This window comes from Musca domestica, unplaced genomic scaffold (genome assembly GCF_030504385.1).
Source record: "Musca domestica strain aabys unplaced genomic scaffold, Musca_domestica.polishedcontigs.V.1.1 56, whole genome shotgun sequence".
Lineage (NCBI taxonomy): Eukaryota > Metazoa > Arthropoda > Insecta > Diptera > Muscidae > Musca > Musca domestica.
In genome coordinates, this window is record NW_026712356.1 from 846,701 (window position 1) to 870,316 (window position 23,616).

General features: G+C 34.8%; 1 protein-coding gene across 1 annotated transcript in view; it reads right to left on the reverse strand.

Moving 5' to 3' along the window:
- LOC101895704 (uncharacterized) overlaps nucleotides 1-23,616 on the reverse strand; it is a gene marked incomplete in the record, with an annotated part of 445,807 nt that overhangs the window by 127,156 nt on the left and 295,035 nt on the right. The window contains 4 exon segments of the mRNA XM_059128648.1: nucleotides 9,753-10,031; nucleotides 17,771-18,031; nucleotides 18,495-18,586; nucleotides 21,436-21,622. Of these exon segments, the coding sequence (XP_058984631.1) occupies nucleotides 9,753-10,031; nucleotides 17,771-18,031; nucleotides 18,495-18,586; nucleotides 21,436-21,622 (819 nt within the window).

The window sequence follows — 23,616 nt, forward strand, 5'->3', positions numbered from 1 at the left end:
TTAGAGATTTGGAGGACAACCAATTAAGTTATAAGTCATGTTTTCACATGCCAATCGAATATATTTTTTGTTTTTTCTAGTAGATTTTGGAATTCACATATTTAATTTCAATTAAATTCGTGTTTTTTTTTCTCTGGAATCTACAATTTGCACGCATTGGAAAATATTTGGATTTTGAGTGAGTTCAAATAAAAAGTTTGTGATGACCCCAGATTCGAATATATTTATTACCGAAACGATAATTTTGAAAATATGTTATTTTCAAGTCTCGTATATATTTCATGTCTGCTCTCAATACATGTTTCCTTCTTTTTTTCTCGTTAAAACTTCAAATATTAATAAACTGGAAAATATTTACATCCATTACATGCCGAATTTCAAGCGCAATAACTCCTGTTTGCCATCCCTTCTGCCCCTTGTAGTTAATTCTAATTATCCACTCAATTGCATACGAAAGCCACCAGCGTACACCCTATTTCAATTATTACCAACGAAGATAGAAATACAAAAGAAACAAAAAATAAATACAACAGAATAGCAATGACCAAAAAAAACAAAAATAACTTTGCTTTCTTTTTAATGTTTTCGTAAATGCTTTTTATCATTTGGAACATATTTTGTAATTAAGAGTTGGTTGTTTTCTTTTTCTTTTTTGCCTTCCTTTGACTTCTTAGTTTAGTTTCTTTCGGTCTTTGCATTGAAGTTACATTTCAGGTCCATTTTACTTAGACGGCGACGGAGAAGAACGACTCGGAGGAGAATACCATTGAAATGACCGCACAATCATCATCATCATCTCCATCATTGTCGTCATCTTCACAGTCAATGATACTTTCCTTGTTGGGTGATACGAGAAAATGTGTTTGGGCGTAGAATGGTGGGTGGGGTGAGAGTAGAGAGATTTGTGTGTGTGTTCTTTCGTTTTGGGCCGAAAAAAAACAGAAGAAATTTCAAACTTGTTCTCTAGTTTTGTTTGTAATTTCGAATTACTTTCTTTGGGTTATTGTGTGTTCTTCTTCTTTTTCGCTTGTTTTCAGTTGGGTTAATTTTCAGTCAGTCTTTTATGCTTCTGAGATATACATAAATATCCGCTTTTCATTTAAGCAATTTTCTTTTCTTCATTTGCCTTTAATGAAATGTTATTATTGTTGGCCAGATTTTGTTTTTGCATTATACGGATTAGATTTCATTTCATTTGTTGTGATTCGGTTTTATTTTATTCAAGTTGTTGACAAAAAAAAAATGAAAAAACAAATACAAATTTCGTATTTGGATTAAAAGAAAAGAGAAAGAGAAAAATACAGGAAAAGAATAAGAAGAAAATGTTTGTTTTTTAATTTTAGTTGTTTCAGTTAAACTGGTTTTTATCTATTATTTTAAATAACAACATTTTATTTAACAAATTAAGAAAAGTTCAAGACTCGTATCTCGGGTAGCGGATGCAAAGAACGCAAAATGAAAGAGACATCAAAAAAGGAAAGAATCAAACATCATCATCACCACATTTATGAACGTTTCCAAACACATCAATGGTCCAATAAATACGGATGCATAAGATTTTTCAAGGATATGCTCAGTAGAAAATGTACATCATGATTTATTACAAGTCATAGAAGAGTAAAGTAGAATAGAATAGAATAGGAGTAGAAGACTTGCAGTTGATGCTGAGATTTTGGGGGTGGGGATATGTGTTGTATGCAAATTAAATTAAACATTCAATTAGTTTTTTTTTTAATTTTTTTTTTTTCGAAATGAAAAGTGATACAATTATTTTACAAAATATGTAACAAAATCAATAATATTAATTTCGGGTTAGAAATCAACTCTTAATTCAAAAGCGTATTATCCAATTTCAATCACTTGCAGTCCAACCGAAAGTTCATGGACGACAATTATTTTCAAAATAATTGTAGAAGAGAAATAATAATCGTACATCATTTATTAATTAATTTATGTTATTTATATATTTTTAAAAATTTATATTTTTATTTATTCACTTATTTAATAATTTGTAAATATATGCTAGAAGCATTCCGGGTTTTAAATACTAAAGTTGCCAAAAAATAAACCCTTGGGAAAATCTGACACTGAAGGAATTACAAATACAGAATGTTAGACAAATCCGAAGGAAAATTTTGCCAAAATCACCAAAATTAATAATTTATGGCGGCTATAGGAAAACGTGGACAATATTGCGACACAGCAGGTAGAACTCTAAATACCATTAGAAAATGTGGCTAAAGTTATCAAAATACCGGATATCATGAGGTACCGTTAACGAGGGCTTTGCGAAAACGTGAATCGGTATACGTAAATATGTAAGGCATCGCTCTTTCTAGTAGCTCTCCCAGAAAGGGTGAACATTTTGAATAACCATGAAGCACATAAAACGAGAAATGATCATCCGATCACTTTCAAACCAGGCACATACAAATCAATATTTAAAATAACGAAAAAGAGTAATAAGCATCCGATCCTTTTTAAATTTCACATATCGCAATATTTTTGTTAACACAAGCCAAAATCTTTGGTTGGAAATTTATTATATATCAACTACCCAATGAAACCCCGAAATCTAAAATTATAACTGATTCGGTTATTTATATGTGGCTATACCTAAATGTAGACCAACGATATGGGTCGATTTCAGTAGCAAACATCATGCCACTACGCCAAATTGCATTCATTTATCTTGAAAATATTAATTTCAACAGGCGGATTGACAACCGGAAAGGCAGATATACAGAGCAACAGACATACTGGCAAACGGAGATTGTTAAATCGAGTTACAATTTGTTGCTTATATATGTACTTAATTGGGTCTCCGATGACCCCATCTAATTGTGTAGAGTTTAAATGAATGCGCCGACACTGTGAGGGCATAGAGTATCTATTTTTTATTATGTGTTTAAAATATTAATTATGAAACCAAAATAATCTTCTTTAAGCTCTAGGTAAGGAAAATGCAATCAACTCTTTCTCTCCGTTGCCATACTCAAAAATGACCCCAACCAGATTAGTTATACTTTAATTGATTTTCTATCGATCGAAATAGTTGTTGCATTCACTAGCAGTGTTCACAATTCTAAGATATGCGTTATTTGAAATACAAGATGTTAAAATTTCAAACCGATTCGAAAAAAGTTGACCGAGATACTAAGGCTGAAAGAGAAGAATCTGTTGAGATATAGACTGAAAATGGAAGTTGAAACAAGTAGATAGACCCCTAAGAAGCCTTTTAAAGAGGTAGACCCCCATGAAGATATATGGAAAGAATCTCCTAGAAGACTTTCTAGAAATATTTAATCAGAAGATTCAATGGAAAGAAGGACTTCAAAAGGTATCCTACGGATAAAGTTCCCTTAAGATTTTTTTTTTTTTTTTTGGATAAAAGGTGGGGAGAAATTTCCCCAAGATATCTTATTCTCAGATAAGATCTCAAGTAATATTTTTCGAAGTCTGCTGTAGATAGACGATCTTCAAGGCACCAGTTATATATGGAAGACTTCAAAATGTCTTACTGGGAGATGGCCTTCAAGAAAAAAAAATTCTCTTGTTTAATACAAACAAGTTAAAAAGCAGTAAGATCGGCCGGCCCGAACTTTTAATACCCTCCACCATTTGCAACGAATTTGGAAATTTTCAAAAAATAAAATCCTTAAAAAATTCTGTTAAAATTTTTAAAATACCGAATATAGCCGTTATATTTGGGTCTATACGACGTGGACATACATATGCATTGTTTGTCATAAGCCATTACCATATTCAAATTCGAAACTTGAAATAAACGGTGAATAATGTAGCTAAAATCATCCAAATATCGTATATAAGGAGGTGCCGTTAAATTGGAGCTGTGCGAAGATCTGGACCAGCATAGACAATTTTCTGTCACAGGCTGTAGCATCCTATACGAACTTCAAATACCACATCTCAAACAATTTCGGTGGGTATTTTACCTAAAATCGTCAAAATACCGAATATAGGGAGGCACTGATATATGGGGCCTATACGAAGACCTGAACCCGCACCGACAATTTTCTGTCACAGGCTGTAGTTCCCATAACGAACTTCAAATACCAATTTTGAAACAATTCCGGTGAATAATGTCGCTAAAATCATCAAAATACCGAATATAGGGAGGTACCGTTATATTGGGGCTATACGAAGACGTGGACCTGCAAAGACAATTTTCTGTCTTAGGGTGTAGTATCCATTTGGAACTTCAAATACCAAATTTGAAACAATTCCCGTGAATAATGTCGCTAAAATCATCAAAATACCGAATATCGGGAGGTACCGTTATATGGGGGCTATACGAAGACATAGACTTGCACAGACAATTTTCTATCTTAGGGTGTAGTATCCATTTGGAACTTCAAATACCAAATTTGAAACAATTCCGGTGAATAACGTCGCTAAAATCATCAAAATACCGAATATACCGAATACCGTTATATGGGAGCTATATGAAAACGTGGACCTAAATGGCCCATTTACGAACTTAACCTGCCTACTGGAAAAATAAACATGTGTGCAAAATTTTAGCCATCTATCTCAATTCATTCGAAAGATAGCGTGATTACAACAGACAGACGGACAGCCAGACAGACAGACGGACATCGCTAAATCGACTTAGAATTTTACGCTGATCAAGAATATATATACTTTGTTGGGTCTGACATGAGTATTTCGAGGAGTTACAAACGGAATGACAAAGTTAATATACACTCCATAGTATGTTGGAGGGTACAAAAATCTTGGTATTAATCGCTCAAAGAGACCCCTAAAAAGGTATTTTAAGGAGAGATGACTTTCAAGAAAAAAATTCCATTGTTCAATACAAAAAATCTTGGCATTAATTGCTAGATTCTTTTCTATAATTTTTTAGTTATTGTTAAGAACATTTATTGTTGCAACGGAGTTTTCCGTCATTTACAAACAAATCAAAATAACAACTATCTATGTCGAAACTAATTCCATACTCTCAAAATTACAAATTTCCCCACACAGCCGATGATTTTATTCATAATATTATCCAATTACGCCCCGATCCTTAAAATTGCCTCACAGAAAAAATTATCAAACTAAAATATTTTTTTCTTCGATTTGAATTAACAACAAAAACACATACAATACAACAACCAACACTGAATCATAAATAAACGGAAATCATTGCATAAAAAAGGAAATTATTTGAAAATAAGAAATTACTAACAAAAAAAATCGAAAAACATCCATCCATGAATATAAAGATGATAGTGATTTCTTTCAGGTACATTCATACATCTCAAATTCCAAATATACATATATACGTATGTATGTGTGCTTTAATTTTCTTCTTATGGGGAAAAGAAAATGATGCAACCTCAAAAGAGGAAATTAAACCTTTCATTCATTACTGTTGAGTTTTTGTCTGCTATAAAAAATATAATTTAGACACACAACGAGCAAACTTACGAATGAATGAATGATGCGAAAGTGTGGTAGCCATACCATCAAATAAATAAAGCCAAAGTAATATCGAAATCAACAATAATTGCAAAAAAACACAAAATAACAAAGAACATTTTATGAAATACAAGGAAGCTCTATCCAATTGTAAAATAAATGACTTGAATAACATCTGTACGAGGTAATTGATTTAGTAAGTAACAATGTATGTAGGTGTGTGTGTGTGTGCTAAAACAGATATATGTATGTATGTAAAGAGATTAAATTTATTTTGTTAAACAATTGTTAACAATATTTTATTGTTGTATTTTTTCATAATGTTAGTAGTACACATATTATGTGGTAGGTGTTTCCAATTGTTGTGGATATTCATTGGAAATTTACTGCTGTGTTCAAAATTATCAATTATTTCACTTGACTTTGAGTGGGGTTGCAAAACCCTGAACAAGAATGTTCAGAATTCTGCTTCGAGCTTTAAATATTTTTTCCTTATTTGTTTTTACTGCAGGATTGAGATGCCTGTTTTTATTGTATAACAAGTAATAGAGAGAACATTTGTTTTTTTTTCTTTATTATATAGACATAAAACCCCATAAAGATCTTCTTTGGAAAGAATTTCCCTCAAAATGTGGTTCGTGGAGAGAACACCACCGAAAGACCTTCTTTGTATGGAAGGCTTTCAGGAGATATTTAATGAAGATCCCTAAAAAAACATTCTCCAGAAAAAGGTGTTCTATGGAAAAAACGTTTTCAAGAGATCTTCTACGGATAATAGTCCCCTCAATACTTTCAACATGTCTTCTAAAAAGAGGAAACGCCTCAAGAAGTCTTCTATGTAAATAAGTTCCCTCAAGAGATATTTTATGTACGAAAGTTGTTCAAGAGGTCTTCGAAGGAAAGGAGACAACTCAAAAGATTTTCAATGAAAATAAATTGTTTCAAAATATCCCATTTGGAGGTCTTCTCGAAGAAGAGGGGACAACCTGAAAAGTCTGCAATTGATAGATCTTCAAGGGGCAATTTATGAATAGAAGTCATTCTTCTAGGAAATTAATCTATCGAAAAGTTTTCCATGGAAAGAAATTCCCTCAAGACGTCCTTAATGGACGTAAGAATTTCAAGACGTCTTCTATGAAGCAAAGACGTCTTATTCTTTTATGGAAGAATGCCTTCAAATATGCTTCTACGGAGAAAAGTTCCCTCAAAAAGTCTGAAAGTTTTCCGGTGGAGTGAAGTCCTTCGAGAGGTATTTTTACTTCAATACTTCTTCTATGAAACAATATTCTTAAAACGATTTCTATAGAGATAAAACCCCGAAGAGAGAAATCTTCCTCAGAGAAGATTCTGTCGTTCAGAGAAGTTCTTTAATTGAAGGAAAAGCTTCTAGGTATCTGGATAGAATACTATAACGCGGTCTACTATAAATAGCAGTAATTTTTAAAAGATTTTCTTACAAAGCAGACACTTCAAGAGGACTTATGTAGGCGTAATAACAGCAAAGGCTCCTTTTTTATTTATTTATTTTTTTTTATTTATTAATGTTTTTTTTTGGTAAGAGAGCTTTTGTTTATATTTGAGGTATAACGAGGATAGAAGACCATCAAGACGTCTTCTATGGTTAAACATAATTTTTAGGGTCCTTCGTGGATTAAAGACATTCGAAAAATATTCTATAAGTAAATACTCCTTTATACTAGTAAGTCTTGTAAGGAAAGAATACGCCTCAAGAGTTCTCTATGAACAGAAAATTTTCGGGAGGTCTTGGGTGGATGACGAACTTTCAGAAAGTTTTCTATGGACCTTCAGGTCATCTTCTTGTTAGAAGACTTTCCGGACAACTTCTATCAAGAGGAAATATTAAAGAACATAGAATACTTCCTGGTGACCTTCAAGAGGTTTTCTATTGTTTGGAGATTTTAAGGGGTGTTCTATGAATATATTGTCACTCAAAGGCCTACCTAAAATAGAACATCGTTTATGAGTTTCCTATACATATGATTCCTTTTGACCGTCTTCTACATGGATCAGACCTTGCTATACCTTTTTCCGTTGTAATTCGATTTTTATACCCTCCACCATACTATGGAGGGTATATTAATTTTGTCATTCCGTTTGTAACTCCTCGAAATATTCATGTCAGACCCAACAAAGTATATATATTCTTGATCAGCGTAAAATTCTAAGACGATTTAGCCATGCCCGTCTGTCTGTCTGTGTGTCTGTCTGTCTGTCTGTCTGTCTGTCCGTCTGTCTGTCTGTTGTAATCACGCTATCTTTCGAACAAATTGAGATAGAAGGCTAAAATTTTGCACACATGTATTTTTTACCAGTAGGCAGGTTAAGTTCGTAAATGGGCCATGTAGGTCCAAGTTATCATATATCCCCCATATAACGGTACCTCCCGATATTCGGTATTTTGATGATTTTAGCGACATTATTTACCGGAATTATTTCAAATTTGGCATTTGAAGTTTGCAATGGATGCTACAGCCTAAGACAGAAAATTATCTGTGCAGGTTCACGTCTTCCTGTAGCCCCCATATAACGGTACCCCTCGATATTCGGTTTTTTGATGATTTTAGCGACATTGTTTACCGGAATCGTTTCAAATTTGGTATTTGAAGTTCGTAATGGATACTACATCCTAAATCAAAAAATGAGCCATGTAGGTCCACGTCTTCATATAGCCCCCATATAACGGTTCCCCCCGATATTCGGTATTTTGATGATTTTAGCGACATTGTTTACCGGAATTGTTTAAAATTTGGTATTTGAAGTTCGTAATGGATACTTCATCCAAAGTCAAAGAATGAGCCATGTAGGTCCACGTCTTCATATAGCCCCCATATAACGGTACCCCCCGATATTCGGTATTTTAATGATTTTAGCGACGTTATTTACAGGGATTGTTTCAAATTTCATATGTGAAGTTCGTAATGCATACTTCAGCCCATGCCAGAAAATTGTCTGTGCAGGTCCACGTCTTCGTATAGCCCCCATATAACGGTACCCCCCATATTCGGTATTTTGACGATTTCAGCTACATTATAAACAGATTTTTCTTCAAGTTCAAGTAAATATTGTAATAATTTATGACAAAAGTTGGCTATGCAGGCCCACGTCGTCGTATAAGCATTCGGTATTTTTAAGATTTTAACAGAATTTTTAACGGGTTTTATTTTTTGGAAATTGCCAAATTTGTACCAAATGGTGGAGGGTATTAAAAGTTCGGCCCGGCCGAACTTACAGCTTTTTTACATGTTTTTTATTTAATTCGTAACATTGCAATTGTAATTCGAATGATTCGATTTGTACTTCGATTTATTCCATTTGTAATTCGAATGATTCGATTTGTATTTCGAGTTATTCCAATTGTAATTCGAATAATTACAGTTGTAGTTCGAATTCATCCATTCACAATTCAGATTATTTATAATTTTTTTCTTCGATTTTTATATTTAACAAATCGAATTCAATTGGTATAATTCAATTACAAATGGAATAATTAAATTACAAATGGAATAATTCAATTACAAATTGAATAATTCGAATTACAAACCGAATAATTCATTTTGCAATTGGAATTCGCGAAGATATATGTAGAGCATTAGGTCCTTGTTATGACACCGATTAAAACAAATGTTCGCCCCTATTTATTTGTTGTCCTTTTGATATTTTGTTTTTGTTTTAGTTTTTGTAATGTGGCAACATCGTTCTATGATGAGTTAAATACAATTAGCACTAGCATAAAAGGATTAAAATACACAACACAAACTTGTTGAAATGGATTAAACACAACAGCAACAACAACAACATAAAAAATGACAAGAACAATAATAAGAACAACAAGTAGAATAAATGCGGAAGTGATATAAGTTTGTACAAACACATATAAATATAAGGAAATGCATACAACAAAAGTGTATGCAAACATAAATGTTTACACATACATACATATGTAACAGTTAAGGCAAGTAAATAACATAGAAAAAGGGATGATGTTGAAGAAGAAGAAGATCAAGAAGGATGTAAACAACATTTATCAAGACAGACACGCACACGTTTTTTCTTCTTTCTTTTTGAATTTTACACTAGACAGACTGAATTTAAAGGATATACTCGGAAAATACTGTATATACTTAAAAGCATACATAAAACATTGCATATGTATGTATACATGTATGTATGTAGGTATGAAATGAACATTGAGTACATACATACGCTACACATGTATGTATGTGTGTGTAGATATTTATTCATATGCAAAAATAGAGGAAAACACAAATATTTTACAAACATACCTGGGGTGTCTGAGGCTGTGAAACAGGTGACGAAGTAGTGGTTGTCGACGACGAGGTTGGCGAGGGTGTAACAACTGTCGCCCCACCACTTGCCATTGAACCACTACCCGTCGCCGCTGTGGGCGATGTTGCCGGTGGCAGTGCCGGATTTGTGTCAAGTGTATGCTTTGATATCACCACCGTTGTAGTCTTTTGGATTTTATCCTGGTCAGGGTGTTCGGATGGTGATTTAGGTGGTCCGGAGGTAAATGCATCAGCAGCTCGTACTATTTCTAATACCTGTAAAGGAAACAAATGGGGCATTAAGTTTTAACCAAAAAAAAAGTGCAGTTTTTTTGTTTGTTAGAGTGGTGATGAGTAATCATTTTTGGTAAAATTTCTAAGCGAAATGTTCAAAAATTTTCAGGAAATGTTCAACAAAAATGTAAATTTAAGATAGACTTTGTAAGAGATTCACAATTGATAAAAACAAGTAAGAAAGCTGTAAGTTCGACTGGACCGAACATTTAATATCCTTCACCATTTGGAACGAATTTGGCAATTTTCAAAAAATAAAGATCTTAAAAATACCGAATGTAGCCATTATATTAGAGTCTATACGATAACGTGGACCTGTGTCGGCAACGCTTGTTATAAACTATTGCAATATTCAAATGCGAAACTTGAAAAAAAAAAGATCTGTAAATAATGTAGCTAAAATCATCAATATAGGGAGACACTATTATATGGGGACTATACGAAGACATGGACCTGCACAGACAATTTTCTGTCTTAGGCTGCAGTATCCTTTACGAACTTCAAATACCAAATTTGAAACAATTCCGGTCAATAATGTCACTAAAATCATCAAAGTACCTGAATATCGGGGGGTACCGTTATAGGGGGGCTATACCAAAACGTGGACCTACATGGCTCATTTTCTGTCTTTGGATGTAGTATCCATTACGAACTTCAAATACTAAAATTGAAACAATTCCGGTAAATAATGTCGCTACAATCATCAAAATGCCGAATATCGGGAGGTACCGTTATATGGGTGCTATGCGAAGAAGTGGATCTACATGGCCCATTTTCAATGCCAAAAGTCCTGCTGAAATTTGAGTAAAATTTTATCAACCTACTTCCTTTCGCTCGGAAGTTAGATTGATTTCCACAGACGGTCAGACGGATAGACGGACGGACATCGCTAAATCGACATAGAATTTTATGCAGATCAAGAATATATATACTTTGTGGGGTCTAAAATGTATATTTCGAGTTGTTACTAACGGAATGACAAATTTAATATGGTGGAGGGTATAAAAATTCCCGACATTAGAGTAGCTTGTATTCAAATTGAGTAATATATGATATGCAGTATTAGGCAGGTACTCGATATATGAGAATAATTTTAGAGATAAGCTAAAATTCAAGTCATTTTGATTGTATTGTATATGAAAGTTTTTTTAACATCTTCTACAGATAGTGGTCGTTTTTAAGAGCTTCTGTATACAGGCCACCTTTTAAAAAACTTCCCGAGACAGGAATACTTTGAAAGGTTTCCTATCCACGCCATCCACGGACGGACGGCAGGCAAAACGCTAAGGGATATTTAAAGGGCTTCTGTGAGCAGATGATCTTTAAAAAGTCTTCTAGGGATAAATACTCAAATGTTTATAGGAAAATTGTTGTTGTATAGGGACAGATGACTTTTAAAAGTCATTAATAGGCAAACGACGGTTAGCATGGCGTCTATAGACAGAAAAAAATCTGTATTCAACAATTTACTCGGTCTGGGGTAGTTTCCGTCCAACTTAAGACAAGTTAGATTTTTCGAGCAGTGTTCTGACATTATGTACAAATTGTCCATATGGGAAGGTGTCTGCCCCGCCACTTCTCCATCTATATGGGTGATTCTCTTTTTAAATAAATTCTTATGGTTAGCTTACAAAATATGAATTGAGAATTTTTGTAGCATATTTATAGGTACCACCATCAATTTTTTTCAGGTACCTATCGGTACTCGTGTTTTTAAACAACGTTAAAAAAGTCGAGCCTTTAGAAAATAATTGGTATAAAGGGGCGCCATAAAGCATTACTTTTGGGAAGTTCGTGTTTGATGTGTATGAAAAAAAAAAAAAAAAAACAGGCATAAAATGGTACGACACTGTTATTTTACATTGTTTATGAAAGTCATCCCTGTTTTCGACGAAGGTGGAGGTATAATTAAAACTTAAAATGCCAAAATTAAATAAAAAACATGGACGAAATATATCAGCTTCTATATTATCATTAGAAGCGAACCATTTCAAAATAGTGACCGCTATGACCTATTTTATGTACAAAGGATTCTGGATCTAATCCAAACATCTCCATCAAATTTCAAAGCTCCATTCTAAAAATTCGCAAAATACAAAATGAGGTGAAAAAACCGCAACCAACTTCAAGCCACTCGTCCGACGGCTGTTAAAATTATTCCAGTGATAGCTCTGTTATTGTTTACAAGCGGACAAAAGCATTTTGATGAGAATTTTCCAGAAAAAAAGTTATTCGTGATAGAATTCAAGCGTGATAGTGTGATTTTTTTACGTTTGGCTGGAAAACCACAAGTGGCTTTCGTTAGAGCACTCCAGCATTTAAATGTGAACAAATCTTTTGTGTCTCGTACCATCGCTCGTTACCGTGGTAGTGGTAGTTAGCCCGACGTCAAGGAAGTGCACGGAGGAAAACAGCAACATCAGCAGAAATGGTTCGAAAAGTAAAGAAGCAACTTGATCGAAACTCGCATCGCAGTGGGCGAAAATGGCTTGTGAACTGAACATATCACAATATTTCACTGAAATTTCAAAAAGTGCAAGAACTTATACCGCAAGTGAAAGAAAATAGACTCCTCAAATGAGCAAAAGGGTTGATTAGCTTAGCCGAAAGAGGTGAATTGCTGAATTTGGGTTTCTCCGATGAGAAAACATTCGTTGTCCAGCAGCTGGTAAACAAACAAAGTGATCGTGTTTACTTGCCAAAGAGGTCAGCTGAAAATGTCCACATTCGGTTGGCCACCAGAACTCAAGCGCCGGCCATGGTGATGGTGTGGGCGTCGCTTTCCATGAGAATAAATGCCGAATATTATCGCGAAAATATTCTGGAGGTTGTATTAAAGCCTTGGACACGCAAACATTTTGGCCGCAGACCTTGGACATTCCAATAGGACTCAGCACAATCGCACTCAGCACGCGCCATCCAAGAATAGCTACAAAATGAGGTTCCAAAATACCGCAGAGCTACATTTGGGCAGCGTGTGACGGCTTCATTGGCCGTTTTAAGGCCATAATTCGTGCCAAAGGTGACCATTTAGAACAAATCTAAACTTATTCTAAAATGTGATGCTAATTCCGAAATATTTTGCTTTCATTCAATAAAATTTAAAAATTATGACGTTTGACTTTGTTGCAGTTTTTTTTATCTCACTCTGTATATGAATTATGGCATTTTGGCAAGATTTAGATTCTTGTCGTCTTATAGAACTTATAGTAGATTTTTATGACCAATAATTTTGTGGAATATTTTGACTTTCTTGCTACTTTGGGAAATGCAAATGTTAAGGTTACGGAAAGTTCCAAAATTATATTAAACTTCTAAAGTGGTAACATTTAGCATTATTTGAATATAGACCTAAAAACTTGGAATTTGGTATGAAAATCAAGGTTGGAAAGTAAGTTAAAAATATGAAGATGGTTTTGCAAATGTTTACTAAGTGTGGGAACTATACTAAATTCTACTTTATTTGCGACAGTTTAATTTTGGGTGAACGGATGAAGCTGAAATTTTAAAATTTTATATTGTAATCCCTGTTGGTGGTAGGTTTGTGACAAAGAGGTGGTTTTGGAAATGTGTACTACAAGTTCACGAAAAGTTCTGATTCGTACTATATTTGGTACAGTTGGGTATTGGGTGAACAGATAGTGATTGAAATTTAAAATTTGGTATTAAAGTGTTTAGGTGTAGCTTGGGCATAATGTGTACTATAGTACTGAATGGTACTTATATGGAATTGATGAAGAGAGAGAGATAAAATTCTAAAATTTGGAAATGCGCCCTTTACTTGTACGAAAAGTACTTAATGGTACTAAGTTTGGTATAGGGTGAAGAAATAGAAACCTGATATTGAGGTCTCTGTAGGTATCTGAAATTGTATTATTTGGAATTACTTAATATAATTGTACTAAAAGTACTAATTGACACTAAATTTGGTATTAGATAAATAAATAGATATGAAATCCCGAAACATGATATTGAGGTCTCTGTTTGTGTCTGTGATTTAAACATTGAGGTGGTTTGGTTAATTGTTCGAAAGTATAATGGTACTAAATTTGGTATTGGGTGAAAGTAAGGAGCTGGAATTTCGAAATTTGATGTTGAGGTCTCTATTGGTGTCAGTGATTAAAACATTGGGCTAGTTTTAGAAATGCGTACTATAAGTACTAAATTGAGGTCTCTGTTGGTATCTGGTGTTGGTTTTATAAATGCGTTCTATAATTGTTCGAAAAGTACTAAATGTTATTAATTTTGGATCACTGTTCTAGGATGGAAATATGTACATTGTCTGGATATACGTACTAAATGTTACTAATTACTTACTGAAGGAGTAGAGCTGAAATTCTGAAATTTCATAATAAGATCGCTGTTGATTTTTAGGGTTTACATATGGAAACCTGGAAATGGTTTTGGACAGAAAAATTGGATGTGGGTCTATTGTGCAATGCTTTTAGTAATATCCTCCTCGATAATATTCAAAATGAAAGATTTTGAAGATTTTTTGGTGTAAAAGGTAAACATATTCCCATCATCCTTACGAAAAAGAAAACAAAAATTTAAAAAAATTGTCAAACTATAAGGCGCGAACACAAAATGATGAAAGGAATCTAAAATTTTAAGATGGACAGCAGGCACTTGCTGGTTTGTAGTATAATTCTATTATAGGTCCTATGACACTTCTAAAGTCAAAATTTTACCTGAATGCTAGGAATAAATAATTATTAAAAACACATTTTAGGGTTAGGGTTTAGGCACTTCTTGCGAATATATGCAAAATTCTTATACAATGCATTATTTTTTCTATTATCAATTAATCTGTTCAGAACCTTCAAGAATCTACTAGTTTTACCATTTTTTTTTTCAAAAAGGAAAATCTGTTATCGCTCGTAAAAAGCCCTCATTCTTCCAGCTCTGGAACCGAGCAAAAATAAATAAAACAAGTAAGGTGCAAGGCCGACCATGTGATACCCTACAACACTACAATACAATGCTGTTAGTTGTTATGTTGCATTTTGCAGCTAAATATAATCCAATGGTCATTAAAAATGCTAGAATTATTCCCTGTCCTTAATTCTCTTCTCAAGCGTGTACATTGGCTTCAATTGTGTGATCAGGAATTTTTTTCTGTTTTTGGTTCATTTGAACCCCTAAATAATTTGCGATTATCTCCAAAAGCAAGAGGCCCCTCTATATCTCTAAATTCAGACAAATCTATATGATTTGCTTGCCTACAATATTTGGCTATATTCGTCAACGTAATGAGCATAAAAAGGCCTCTTTGTGTATTTTGGATATCACCTGTAAGTTATTTTCAGCGTTTCGGTAGAATGTAAATGTTGATATTTTTCACACAAAAGTAGTGGTCAAACTCTAACTTCATGCGAGATTTCGTGTTCTTTGGTTTCTATTTGTGGCCCTTAACGGCTGTAAAATCAGGAACATTTTTAGTTGTTGGTCCATTTCAAACCCTAAATATACTGCGAACATCTTTGATAATAGGCATAGCCCTTCTGAGCCTAACCCTTCCCTTGTAAAAAATTTCGTGAGTATCGGACGATATTTACAAAATATACACTTCAATATTATAAGTCAAATTGAAAAAATCGAATGCGATAAAAAATATGAAAAAATAAAATATGTCACAAAATACTACAAAATCAATATTAACATCATTATTGGCATCTTTATGTGCGATTTTTTTTTAGATTTTATTCTTTTACGCCAAGAGGGCATTCTGAATTGACCAAATTTGTCAAAATCGCTCCAGCCATTTTTGAGATATAAGCATTCTAGCTAACATCCCTTTTCTTCATGTGTACACATTGTATATATTTCGCTATGTATACGATATATTTACTATCGGCATCTACGTAACGGTCCGAATTGACCTGTTCGTCTACTTGTGATTTCGCCGGGATTAAAAATATTCGCGGTTTAATAGAAAATTTGACTTTTATTTAACACAAATGTTATGGTCTATTTCACCCACTAAATATTACGAGATGACCATCAAAATTGAAAGACTTCTGCCCAGCCCTAAGATCTAGCCCCATGCTAAATTCCGCGTCGATTGGTCTATATATGCAACCTGTAAAGCAACTGCAAAATCAAGAAATTTTTCAGTTTTTGGTCCATTTCAAACCCGTAAATATTATGCGATCATCTCCAAAAGCAATAGGCTTCTATTCTGGCCCTGATCCAACCTCCATTATAAATTTCGTGAAGATCGGGCCATAATATATATACATAGCTAGATCGACTCAGCTCGGCGAGATAGGAAGATCCATATATACTTTCCTATGTGGATTTTGGCCCAATCAAACTTGTAATACCCCTTAACATATAGTGTTGTAGGGTATAAAAATATGAAAAAAAAAAAACGAAAATACTTCCTAGTTTGTTGATCCATTTTTCATCGATCATATTTCGAGCTGATGCATAAAAGTAACATAAAACTTCGTTTAAGGCAGAAGGTCCCAAGAGAAGAAATATTCTACACAACATTTCAATGAACTATGCATATAAGTTTAAGAGTTTTAAAGAACATTACACTCGAAATTTTTATATTAAAAATGGAAACCGTGTGTTTACTTTTGTGCGGTTAATTTGAAAACCCTGGCAATACATAAAATCAGGGGGTATCTTTATATAAAAGACTGTACAAGAACGTCGATTTATTTTGAAGATTTTTGCTACCAAAATTTTATGAAACTTGTTTGATAGAGACATTTAAACTCAATAGACGAGCTTTTACTTTAAAAATATCCCTGAAGATGATTTCCGTAGGAAATCGAAATATTGGATGAATAAAAAAGGAAAAATTCAAAAATAAAAAACATAGTTTTTTAATGACCTTAAGCCAAGCAATTAACCAAATAAGTGAAACTAAATGACAATAACAAAATGTGTAGACTAGCACCAATTTTTTTCTTATAATTAAATTTTCCTTTTTTACGTTCCACAGTGTAATTTTTATATATGAGAAACACATACACATACAACTGACACAAATTTTAATGCATTTGTGCCCCCCCCCCCCCCATCAAGGCCAATGCGTTGTTGTATCTTCTCGCATCCTTTTTGTGCATCCAGGGTAAATACCTGGTCTCTCTACAAACAAAATTGTTAAAAGTTCATGTAAAAATTCGTAAGCCATGAAATAGAATCAACAACAACGCAGACGGAAGGAGATACGACGATGAACAAGAATACCTCACACTACAGAAGTAGGAAAGCTACACATGTGCATACAAACGTACAGATTACAAGAAAAATGGAAATGGAAAATACACGGAAACATTTGGCAAGGAAAGATAACATTCAGACCAAATTAAAAGAAGTTACTCCCATCCCAGCATTGAAACTAACAAAAACTATGTTTACAGATGCAAAGTCCTCAATGAGTGTGCCAGAGGGGAGAGGACAGGCAACAAAACGCCAGGGTGTTACAGGGGTTACAGGATGGTAAAAATTTAGCTGAATGAATGTGTGTGTGTATGTGTGTGCTTGCATTAATACGCATTCCACAGAAGTACCAACTTCCCGAGCGCATTCATTCATACAATTCTGCTGCCAACATAACACATTACCATCATTTACTATAGAATTCAAGACCAACCCAAACGTACGAAGCAACTCGATTGGATGCATCTGTGTTTTTCTCAAAGCATCACACTGACATTCAATTTGGGCCAATGCAACACCATATCTGAGGTGAGGATACTTACTTTTTCAGGAGTGCTCTTTTCTTTTGTGGAAGCCAAGGACTGTTCAGTGTTTTGGGCAACAAGGGCAGCATCATGATGCGGGGGCACGCTAAAGCCATCTGTTGTAGCCTTTGGCACAGTGGTGGCGGTGGTGGTTGGAGCGGTTAATACTGAGTTTGCTGCTGCTGCCGTTGGTGTGTTGGCTGCCACGACTGGCACAGCTGCTGCTTGTTGCTGCTGTTCATTATTCGTTTCAGTTTTTGTTGCAAAAACTTCCAAATCCTTTAAATAAACAACAATTTCGAATAGCATCAACATTAGCCAGCCAGCCAGCAAGCCAGTCATCGTCGTCGTCATCATCCATTTCCATAAAGTTTGGCATTTTGAAATCAAGCAAACAGGTATACGTGTGATCATCATCATCATCATCAACAACAGCAACACCAGCCAGCATCAGAAACAACACAGAGGCAAACATATCATCATCAGCAGCAAAGCATTAAGCAGGAACAGCAGCAACGCCAGTGCGATAAGTTTACAACATCAGTAGCATCAGGAAAAGCAAAATGTAATGTGAGGAGGGGTTAGAAAGAAAAGAGAACGAAATACAAACATCAATATTGCATTTAAGTTTAAATTTTCTAAAAGCAAAGCAGTAGCAGCAACAACAGCAATATTTCCCCCCCTATTGAAGTTTAATTGCGGGAAATTAAAAAATGAAAAACGTATAAAATCTAAAACGTACCTGGTGTTTTAGACGTTCATCTTCATCACGATCCAAACTGGATGTACTTTGGCTTTGACTGAGCTCTGAACCAGTCTCTGAGGCACGTGAACCTGTTAAGAGAAAAAATTAAAAATATACAAAAATTAAACAACAGTTACAACTTTCTGGTACAGAGGCATGGTGAGGTGCAATGGGATTAAAATGATGAGATGTTTACCAGGGATGATTTCAGAATGATTGTTAGTTGAATTTAAAAAATGACATAGAGAAATCCAATATGCTATTTAAGTGGAGAATAATTAAAGTGAGTTGGAAGTTTGGGAATTTGTCTAATAATACGACAAATTGGTTAGCAGGTGGTAGTTTCGAACATTAATACCTTACCCCCAAATACAGCAAACATTTGGGAGCTCTATCAGCAAATAAACCATAAAAATGTAATCTAAACACACTGAGTTCTGCAGGGGTGCACTAAAAATAATGGATTATATCTTGAACATGAGAGAAAATTTCAGTCGGTGTTCCGGCAGATTATACTTAGAACATGGCTATTATTTATATAACAGGGTGAGATGAAAAAAACTGCAACCAACTTCAGACTGCTGTCATTTCATTTCAGCGACAGCTCATTATAATGTTTTCAAGCGTACATAAGCATTTTGGTGAGAACTTTTTAGAAAAGGAAGGATGGAAATCAAGCGTGATAGTGTGATTTCATTATATTTGGCTGGAAAACCACAAGTGGCTATCGTTAGAGCACTCCAGCATTTAAATGTGAATAAATATTTTGTGTCCCGTACCATCGCTCGTTACCGTGACACTGGTAGCGTAGCCCGACGTCAAGGAAGTGGACGGAAGTAAACAGCAACATCAGCAGAAATGGTTCGAAATTGCTGATCGAAACCCGCGTCGCAATGGTCGAAAATATTCCATTCGGCAAATATAGAAAAGTGAGCCATTGAAATTCCAAAAAGTGCAAGAACTTACACCGCAACAGAAAGAAAATAGACTCAAAAGAGCTAAAGAGTAGCTTCGCTTGGCCGAAAGTGGTGAACTGCCGAATTTGGTTTTCTCCGATTAGAAAATATTCGTTGTCCAGCAGTTTATAAACAAACAAAATGATCGAGTTTACTTGCCAAAGAGGTCAGTTGAAAATGTGCACCTTTGATTGACCACCAGAACTCAAGCGCCGGCCAGGGTGATGATGTGGGCCGCCATAACAGCCGATAGTCGCTCTCCGCTCGTATTAATCGACCGTGGCATCAGAATAAATGCCTAATATTATCGCGAAAATATTCTGGAGGTGTTTTAAAGCCTTTGGTATGCAAACATTTTGGCCGCAGACCTTGGACATTCCAACAGGACTCAGCACCTCAGCATTAAAAGTATTTTTAAAAATGACCTGAACCAAAGAGTTAAAATAAGATTTAAAAGTCTTTTCAATGAAAAGTAGAAGATCTCCGTGAAGAAAGTTTTATGGTAGGAGACAAAAATGTCTTCAAATAGAAGATAAGAAAATACTTCTAAAAATGCATCCTGATTTCTTGTTGATAGATGGATGATCCGAAATTCTTTTCGTTAATTATTCGAAGATTCTCTAATTAAAGAATAGAAGCTCTTGCCTTGAAGTTTTAAAGCGCCAAATGAACGTCCGAAGGTCTTTTTAGTGACGCATTGAAGGTTTTCTCATTTTATACCCAGAAGTCGTTGTCATACAACAGCAGAAGGTCTTCTTATAAAAGAGTCGAAGGTCTACTCATAGGAGAGCCGAAGGTCTTCCCATAGAAGAGCCGAATATCTTCTCACAGAAGAGCATATGGTCTTCTCTATGATAAGAATAAGTTGGCTTCTCTAGGAGAAGAGCATAAGGTCTTCTCTATGAGAAGAGAAGTGTTCTCTATGAGAAGAGCATAAGGTCTTCTCTATGAGAGCAGCAGATGGTCTTCTTTATGAGAAGACAAGAAGGTCTTCTCTTTGAGAAGAGCAGATGATCTTCTCTATGAGAAGACAAGAAGGTCTTCTCTTTGAGAAGAGCAGATGATCTTCTCTATGAGAAGACAAGAAGGTCTTCCCTTTTTGCGAAGAGCAGATGATCTTCTCTATGAGAAGATAAGAAGGTCTTCTCTTTGAGAAGAGCAGATGATCTTCTCTATGAGAAGAGTAGATGGTCTTCTCATAAAAGAACATAAGTTCTTCTGATAGAAGAATATAAGTTCTTCTCATAGAAGAGCCGAAGTTCTTCTCATAGAAGTGTCGAAGGTCTTCTCATAGAGAACCGAAGGTATTCTCATAGAAGATCGAAGGTCTTCTCATAAAAGATCTGAAGGCCTTCTCATTGAAGAGCCGAAGGTTTCTCATAGAAGAGCCGTAAATCTTCTCATATAAGAGCCGAAGGTCTTCTCATAGAAGAGCCGAAGGACTTTTCATAGAAGAGACGAAGATCTTCTCATAGAATAGCCGAAGGTCATAGAAGATCGGAAGGTCTTTTCATTGAAGAGCAGAAGTTTCTCATAGAAGAGCCGAAAGTCTTCTCATGGAGGGGCTGAAGGTCTTCGCATAAAAGAGCCGAAGGTCTTCTCATAGAAAAACGATAGTGTCCGATTCGGCATTATATTCATATTCCTCTATTTGCAATCCCTTATTATTGCAATCTGTTATACATTTTCCCTGCTTTTTCTATACTACGTGGATTCCAAACAGGACCATAGAAACACTTTCCTTATTTACATACCATTTGGGAACTCTCAGGTCTATCTTAAAATTCATCCGACTACATTACATTTACATTTGAATATATATTTATTTAAAATATATATAAATGCAATTACATTGCATTGCACTTTGGGAAATTTGAGTGAGTGAGTGAGCAAATGGGTGGTTGGGATGGGATGTATGGCGTCTAGCCTGTTGCTAAAAATTTACATTCGTAGCAAACAACAAGACAAAACAAAAAACTTACCATGACGACTAAAGCCGGTGCTCATGCCACCAGCTGTACCAATAGAATGAATCAAATTGGATTTATCGTATCCCTTACAGACGACCAAGTGTATATCGTTGCCGGCATTACGAAGGACATTGACAGCATCCTGATGTGTGGCACCCAGTAACGAGTTGCCATTCACCTCGAGCAAACGCATGCCGACCTGTGTATTAAAAGAAAAGCAAAAAAAAAATGAAAGTAAGAAAATCGAATCAGTAACAACAACATCCATCCAGAGTATCAAGAAATATATAAACAAATAAAAAATAGCAAACATTTTCAATACGAATTAATACCAAATAAAATAAGAAGCAGATGCAAACAACGCTGCAGCTAGCTACAGTTACCATTGCCAGCCATTGCATGAATAGTTAGTTTGCATGAAGAATGTGGACGATTTTGCGTCGGTGTGTACTCCTCTCCTCGCCCTCTCCATTGGAGGATGTGTTAAGTGAATGGTATCTGCAATTTACTGGTTTCTTCTTCTCTGATTTTTTAAATATCAAACAGCATTACTTCTTATTCTTGTTTTATATTCGTTGCTGTGCTGCCAGTAAATCTGCTTCCCTCACATCTGAAGTCATTATAGTTTATTGTACTAAAGGAAATCTCTAAGGGGTCGCTTGCAGTAGAATAATAACAAATTGCAATTCAAGTAGGAGATGACAACAAGAAGAAAACACAAGGAAACATAACAACGAAAAATCTATAATAAATAATACATTCAAATAACATGGAAACCAAGTTACTCGGATACATTTTTAATGAACTGTTGCGATATTTTTTAGCACGAAAAACAGAAATTGAATGGAAATAAGTAGTAAGGAAGAAAAAAAGAGAAGAGAAGATCTACGCAGATCTTCTTTTAGAAGATCTATACAGATCTTTTATGAGAGGATCTAACCAGGTCTTCTATGAGAAAAACTACAAATATTCTAGAGATCTTCTATGGGAAGAATAATAAATAATAGAAATTTTATGAATAAAAGATCTACAGATCTTCCACACATGTCTACGATGAGAATATCTACACAGATCTTCGATGAGAAGATCTACACAGATCTTCGATGAGAATATCTACACAGATCTTCGATGAGAATATCTACACAGATCTTCGATGAGAAGATCTACGTCGATGAGAAGATATACACAGATCTTCGATGAGAAGATCTATACAGATCTTTGATGAGAAGATCTACAGAAAGATCCACACAGATCTTCTATGAGTAGATCTACACAGATCTTCTATGAGTAGATCTACACAGATCTTCTATGAGTAGATCTACACAGATCTTCTATGAGTAGATCTATACAGATCTTCTATGAGCAGATCTACACAGATCTTCAATGAGAAGATCTACAGATCTTCTATGAGAAGATCTACAGATCTTCTATGGGAAGATCTACAGATCTTCTATGAGAAGATCTACAGATCTTCTATGAGAAGATCTACATATCTTCTACGAGAAGATCTACAGATCTTCTGTGGGAAGAAAACCGACAGATCTTATATCAATAAAAGATCTACAGATGTTCCACACAGATCTTCGATGAGAAGACCTACACAGAATTTTCGATGAGAAGATCTACACAGATCTTCGATGAGTAGATCTACACAGATCTTCGATGAGAAGATCTACACAGATCTTCGATGAGAAGATCTACACAGATCTTCGATGAGAAGATCTACACAGATCTTCTATGAGAAGATCAACAGATCTTCTATGAGAAGATCAAAAGATCTTCTACGAGATGATCTACAGGTCTTCTATGAGACGATCTAAGCAGATCTTCTATGAGAAAAACTACAAATCTTCTATGAGAAGATCTACAGATCTTCTATGAGAAGAAACCTACAGATCTTATATGAATAAAAGATCTGCAGATTTTCTATGTGAATATCTACGCTGATCTTCTATGAGAAGATCTACATAGATCTTTTATAGAGAGATCTACATAGATCTTCTATAGAGAGATCTACACAGATCTTCTTCTAAGGAGATCTACACAGATCTTCTATGGAGAGATCTACACAGATCTTCTATGAGAGATCTACACAGATCTTCTATGAGAATATCTACACAAATCGTCTATAAGAAGATCTACACAGATCTTCTATGACAAGATCTACACAGATCTTCCACGAAAAAATCTACA